This window comes from Anneissia japonica, unplaced genomic scaffold (genome assembly GCF_011630105.1).
Source record: "Anneissia japonica isolate Jap-2015-1 unplaced genomic scaffold, ASM1163010v1 scaffold288008_len1385354_cov213, whole genome shotgun sequence".
In the NCBI taxonomy this organism is placed as follows: Eukaryota; Metazoa; Echinodermata; class Crinoidea; order Comatulida; family Comatulidae; genus Anneissia; species Anneissia japonica.
In genome coordinates, this window is record NW_022720123.1 from 550,558 (window position 1) to 557,380 (window position 6,823).

Consider the following 6,823-nt stretch of genomic DNA (forward strand, 5'->3'; position numbering starts at 1 on the left):
TAAATTGCACACTTCCAAAGTTTCATTTTCTATTGTTCTATCAAAGGAAACTCAGATAGGTAATAATGCAGTTTGTACATCCTGTCAGGCCTAATTTTACATATAAAGTATCTTATTTACATAACTACTACAGCATGCATTGTTATTTTTACTACAGGTTTTAAAAACCAATTTGCAAAAAACTATCACATATTATGTTGCCATTACACGCATTGTTGAAGAATACGAGCAATAGTTTGACTAAGTACTTACTTAAACTCCAATATTCTGTACATTGATTGTACCTTGCACAGTATAAAGTACATTACTCAACATGGACTAATATTTATTTTATCTGTCAGATGGGCATGTGAGTATTAATATACTAGTTTTTAAAGTTGGCTCTTACTAATATTAAATTAATAGTTAAAACTAAATAAATATATTTAGCTACTTTTGCATTTAAAATTAAATACATCAGTATTAACACTCAAATTGATAATATAATCTCTATGAAAGTGTAATACATATTCCAGTATTGAAATACACACCATCATGTTGGGATTCAATATTTCAACATTAATTATTCAACCCTGGCCATCAGGCGCAAGCTTGGTGGTCTAGAGGTATGATGCCAGGCTAGTGATCTGCAGATCATGGGTTCGAGTCCCACCTGAGAACAACTTGCGATTTTTTTTGCAATTGTTTTGTAACGTACTGAGCATTCAGTACATTTCCACGTCAGGTAGGGCAAAATCACACCTAGACATTAATTATGTCATCATCAGGAATGTCTCTATTATACTGATTTATTTGGAACATGTATTTTAGCCATTCACTCTTTTGATGCCAATTCTAAATATAAATTTGAAATAGTCATATATCATATTAAGATCACTGATCACTCCGAAAACAGATTAGTAGACCTGTTTATTTTATTTACACAATCTTATACGTATTGAATATTTCCTGCATGATGTTTTCAAAGAACACAGAATTACAGTTCGGGTGGTCTCTGGGTTTCAGTATCCAAGAGGGTTAGTTAGTTGTAAATTTGGAAGTCTCAGAATTAGAGGTCTCTGAAGTAGAGAGGTCCTGAATTGGAGGGTGCACTGTAGTTTATTGATTGATAAACACGAGATGAAGATCCTTACCGGTAGGCATCCATGTGGATACACGGCCTAGCCTTGAATTCACCTTCTCTGTCCTTCTGAAAGCCTATTTCCTTGAACATATCTATGCCGAAATGGGTACACCTAGCCTCGACAAAGGGCCTAGGGATGAAACAAGTGTAAAGATTACCAGTTGACATATCTATTAGTCTTGAAATGAAGATGCTGACAAAGGGAGGGGGGGGGGGAGGGGGGGGTTTATTGATTGATAAACACGAGATGAAGATCCTTACCGGTAGGCATCCATGTGGATACACGGCCTAGCCTTGAATTCACCTTCTCTGTCCTTCTGAAAGCCTATTTCCTTGAACATATCTATACCGAAATGGGTACACCTAGCCTCAACAAAGGGCCTAGGGATGAAACAAGTGTAAAGATTACCAGTTGACATATCTATTAGTCTTGAAATGAAGATGCTGACGAAGGGAGGGGGGGGAGGGGTGGCAGCAGCGAAGGAGAAGTCGATATTAATTTAGTCCAGGTGTTCTTGGTTGCAAAATAATGTGATTTTTTAATTACTTGAACATGTTTTTTTGCCTTTGACATTTTCAATGGGGGTTACTAGGGGAGGCAAGCTTCTTTTTTTTTGGGGGGGGGTGTGGAAGGGGCTGCAGAATCCCTGCCCCAATCCCCCTAGATATTCCCATTAAGATGATTCTCATTCATTGTTTTTGAAAAAAAGAAAACTGATGAGGTTTTCAGAATAAAAATAAAATTTCATTATGGCCTGTTATCATAACCACTGCTGTTAAAAAATGGAAATTTCAGAAAACAAAATCCTTTTTTTATATTTTCTTTATGCGAAAACAAAATCTTTATAAAATTAAATTCCATATATTAAAACACAGAATGAGGAACTTACCAATCAAAGAGGTCACCATTGTATGTCACAATTATATTTGGCTTGATTTCAAGAACATGATCTAGAAACCGATGTAAGAGGGCCTCTTCATCAGGTTCATTAAGGACTATAAATGGACCTTCGTACTCTGGCTTTGGCGTGTACTCAAAGTCCTCAATATCCTCTGAGATGATCTCACGATTTGTGATTAAATAACCCTGGAAAAATGGATAAAATATCAATAGTAAACACAGTCTAGTAATTTTTTTTTAATCATATTAACACATCAACAGAATGAAACAATTGCAGGTCACCCTCTAATTAAAGACCTTCCAATAAAAGACCACCTCCAATTAAAGACCATCATTTCTGCAGCCCCAAATAAATGTTTATCTTAAAACATTTAATATTTTTTTTTTATAATTAAAAGACAAAAGCTGCTAAAGACTATGAAAATATCTTTCACTATATTAAATAACAAATGGTTGCTTAACAAAATATGGAGTTGAGTAGCTAAGTGGTTAAGATGCTAAGATGCTTGCTTTTTAATCCCAGGGATTCTCAAAGAAACTTCACTGACTCAAGCATCACATTATTTCATTTATTTAAGAAGGCCCCTAAATATCAGCCGAACTTCTAGGATAAGCTGAAAGGGTCACCCTCTATAAATATGGTAAAAAAAAATAGTTTTTAAAAAATTGCATAAGAAAACTCTACATTTCTGTTTTAGTCTTTACCTGTCCATCAATCATATATGATATCATCATAATCGAATCTGTCTCTGCATCAGGAAATTTAAGAGGAAGTTTTGTGGTTTCTATATCGAAGGCTAAGACAACAGGATCCTATAAATAAATGTAAAAAAAAAAATGTCAGTGTTGAAATAACTTCAATTCAATAATAGGTGAAATTTACATGTAAGTTAATAGAAAATAAATAAATATGAATGTCTACCGGTCTATCAAGTAAATCATCTCGTTGTTGAATGTCAGGGGGAAGTGCACCACGCCCTCGCACAGAATACCAATGCCCCTGTCAAAGAAAGATAGAATAAAACACAACATTACTTATGTATTTAAGATGTTTACTACATGGGAACTATGATCGAAGGTAATATGTAAGGGGATGTGTAGCCAATTTAACTGCACATGTATCCAAGGTCAACCAACACAAACCTATGATGTGTATATGTTTGCTTATGTTGAATCACCTTCATACAGGCATGCTCAGTTTAAACTACGAATTAGCTTATTATTACTAATTATTATTATTATTATTATTATTATTATTATTATTAGCTTATTATTATTATTATTACCCTTGGGTGATACAAGCTTCCGTGTGTAAATAAAGATTTTATTATTTAATATTATTATTATTATGTCCGGTTATTGTACTGAATTTCGTCAGGGTTGTGTGACAATAACCTTTTTTGACCTAATTAATACAAAACAGAAAGTAGGTCGAGGTAGATTAAAAAATAAATAACTACAACACTTACAAGTCAGACACCAACTGCATTATGAGACAAAGCTGGCAAACGTCATAGGAATTACCTACTAAGAACCTGTTTGTCTCTGATAATGCATACTCCACATAAAATTTGGTATAGATTAATTACGTTTATTTATTTACCATAGGCACATGGGCTAGGATGAATCACTGTGGTCATAGGTTATATAAATTATAATTAATTTCATAAAGACAAAAACAAAAACAAGTTGCTCAGTCTCCTAATGAGGTTTAAGCTCTGTCTAGACTATTACATATTATCTAACAAAAACATGTGACATGTCTAAATATGGTGATGATGACATCACATCATAAATAAATTATTGCCACATCATGAGTATATGTGGCAAAGACAAGCCAAACCAGTCACTCGTCGCAAAAATTGATTTTGAGTTATTAATACAGTGTTAGAGAGTAAAATAATAGCTATAAAGTGGTAAAAAAGTCATTCAAATCAGACATTTCCTTATGAAGTTGCAAGCGTTTAACCACACAGCTGTTTAAAGAACAATATATGAGAAATCAGCCTTTAAAGTTTATGATTTCAGGCATTTCTCATGCAGAAACTATCTTTAAATCCTTAAAAAGTGTTGTTTTAACATTGAAAATGGGGAAACTAACAGCATAGGATGGTGTGTAGATATATAAAGGTTAGTTTAGTGCAATGAAATAGATTTTTTTAAGTTTGACATTTCAGCATGTTTTGGCCATTTTTCTCTGGGTGCAATGCCCTGCCCACACTATCATGTTCTATCAAATATGTGTGATCTACCCATATATGGACATGATGATGTCATATCATAACCATATATGGGCAAATAACAAGTATTTATCACATAAAACCTGACAGTGTGGACTGAGTAATTGGTTTATAAACTGTGTTTCCACTGAGCGATACATCTCCTTACCACATGAATCTTCTTGTCAATGGCCACTCTCACGTGGTATGGCACGTCATATTCACGTATGTCGACAATATTGTCCATCTGGTTTGATATCTTCTTTGAAGCATGTGAAGATGAATTGTCTTCTTCACCAGTCAGTTTACTTAACAGGAAAAGTTCAAAGGTTAAGTCATATTACTGAGTAGCATAAGAATATTCTTTTTTTCAGAAAGGCTTTTTCTGATCTCAAAAAAAAAATCACCCTTGCCACTATTTCTACTGAATAAATCATTATCATTACAGTAATGCATCTGGCTACTTTCATGTGCCAATTGCAAAACACCGCCTGTTAATGTGCAGTGAAAACTCAAGTTTCATCAGAGCTGTCATTGTCATAATAGTGAATTAAATAAACTATTAGACCAATGGAATATTGTCAATTTATGGAAAGCAACAGAATAAATTCATTACAAAAATGAATAAACATTGATTTAATGCCTAATGATCACTATATATTGTTTATACTGCTAATCAGTTTCAGTTTTAATATACCTTGTCAGCATTGTGGTGTATATATTTTGTGTTTTTTCACGTTCACGATTCTTTCGAACAGATGGCATAATGTCCCTTCGCACCTTCTGAAGATCATTTACGGTTGTGAAGGAAAGCTTCAAGTAGGGTCGTTTTAGTCCGATAAGATGATTTGGCTGTGAGAACAAGTCAGTCATCAATTTTTTATTTCATTTATTTTTCATTTATTTACTTAGCATCCATTCTGAAATCAGATAAAAATTGCCAGTAGAAATGGAGAATGGATGCATGGATGGCCCATAAAAATCAACTAAAGTTGATTTATTTCAAATGGGGTCCAAAAATTATTCTTTATTCATTTGCAAACAATATAACTACAAAATATACAATTTACGAGTGGCGAAACCTAAATTGAAAGTGGGCTTGCAACGTTTAGATTCTTCAATAACAATAAATGTTTATTAACCACAATACCGTTGCAACAATGCCTACCATAATTACAAGTTAATGCAATTAATATCATATAATTATGTGTAAATTAGCCATTTCTGAATTGAAAACATGATTAAAAACTTTTCATTTCTATCTGCGTTATGATTGGTCAATACAATTTTGACTTAATGGCCATGTTAATGAATATTCATGATTAAAGATTATTTATGTATTAGATCTTAAACCTTTGATTCCAGCACTACATGTCCAACCCAATTGGATCAATTACTGCTTCTATGGTATTGAGCTATACCCATGCAGTATACTGTTCTGTACCCAAGGGTAAAATTTTAATATTGACTTACCAAATCCAAATCTTCTTTTGACATGCCTTCAACAGAGCTGAGTGTGCCTACAAACTTTTTGGTAAGAAATGATGACACTTCTCTTTCGCAGTCTTTTCTAGTGGCAATGTAGAAGTATGGTTTAAAAGGAAGGGACACCTGGTCAAGATAAAAAGCAAATTATTAGTTGGGCAAGACTGGGTGGTTGGGTGGTGTGTGGTGGGTTAATCACAAATTTAAACACAAATTTTAGAAACCCTCCAATGAGTGATCTAGGTTTCAGGACTTTTTTTCTGACTTAAGTCTTCATTCCCATAAAAGCCAGATGTGGCGTTGCTATCGTATATTATCTTATCTACATATAATTATCAACTGACAACTTACTTTAAATCTGCTGCCATCATCCTGAATAAAATAGTAATCAACGGCACTTATGAGCTTCTTGTTTTCATCCAAGATGTCAGCCTATAGCAAAGATAATAAATAGTATTATTTAAACATGAATTATATATAATGATTGTAATTTTAAATTAACTGCACTGTTTTACTATTCCCATTTCATTACCTATTCTCCATTAATTATTTAAATGTTTTATAATCATAGCCTAGGCCTGGACTGGAATGGTGGTCATTTATTAAAAAAAGGTCAGCCTAGGCTACCTAGGCCTAATAATTGCTATTTTTATTCTACCAACATAAATTTTTACTGGTTGGTCTGTTATTTTTATTGGTAAATTGACGGCACATGTTCAAAAAATGTGTGAGTAGTAGCGAGTGTTTGAAAGTGATGTTTAATTGAACCTGGTTTTTTTTTTTATTTGTTTGGTTTCCAAAAACATTGCATACCTAGAATAATTTAATGATTTCTTTATTTCTTCACTTACCGGATGCATGTTGATTAACCAACCAACTCTCTCTTGTGGGTCTTTGTATCGATCAAATCCATACTTGATGTCAATCTCATCATTAATAACAGAACGTTGGAGACGTGCTTCTGAAGAGTCTTCTTGTCTGTATTTGTTCCACAAAAAATATAATAGAGCATGGACTATTCAATTAACAGTCAAATAAAATGTTAGTAAAATGTGAGTATAATAAATTACCATTCTTTTAATACAATAATATATA

General features: G+C 33.2%; 2 protein-coding genes across 3 annotated transcripts in view; one reads left to right on the forward strand and one right to left on the reverse strand.

The window, feature by feature from the left end:
* LOC117111251 (DNA polymerase epsilon catalytic subunit A-like) overlaps window positions 1-6,823 on the reverse strand; it is a 28,697-nt gene that overhangs the window by 19,113 nt on the left and 2,761 nt on the right. The window contains exons 2-10 of one of the 2 annotated variants that reach the window (XM_033254162.1): window positions 6,580-6,706; window positions 6,080-6,160; window positions 5,717-5,854; window positions 4,941-5,095; window positions 4,413-4,551; window positions 2,947-3,024; window positions 2,730-2,837; window positions 2,014-2,210; window positions 1,134-1,253 (exon numbers count right to left, since the gene is read on the reverse strand). In XM_033254162.1, coding sequence (XP_033110053.1) covers window positions 1,134-1,253; window positions 2,014-2,210; window positions 2,730-2,837; window positions 2,947-3,024; window positions 4,413-4,551; window positions 4,941-5,095; window positions 5,717-5,854; window positions 6,080-6,160; window positions 6,580-6,706 — 1,143 coding nt within the window. Of the gene's footprint in view, window positions 1-1,133; window positions 1,254-1,384; window positions 1,505-2,013; window positions 2,211-2,729; window positions 2,838-2,946; window positions 3,025-4,412; window positions 4,552-4,940; window positions 5,096-5,716; window positions 5,855-6,079; window positions 6,161-6,579; window positions 6,707-6,823 lie in introns of both variants that reach the window. The other variant, XM_033254161.1, reaches the window with a different exon arrangement.
* The window catches only part of LOC117111252 (formin-like protein 3), a 14,457-nt gene continuing 7,797 nt past the window's right edge, over window positions 164-6,823 (forward strand). The window contains exon 1 of the mRNA XM_033254163.1: window positions 164-349. The gene's annotated coding sequence lies outside the window, so the exon portion shown is untranslated. The remainder of the gene's footprint in view (window positions 350-6,823) is intronic.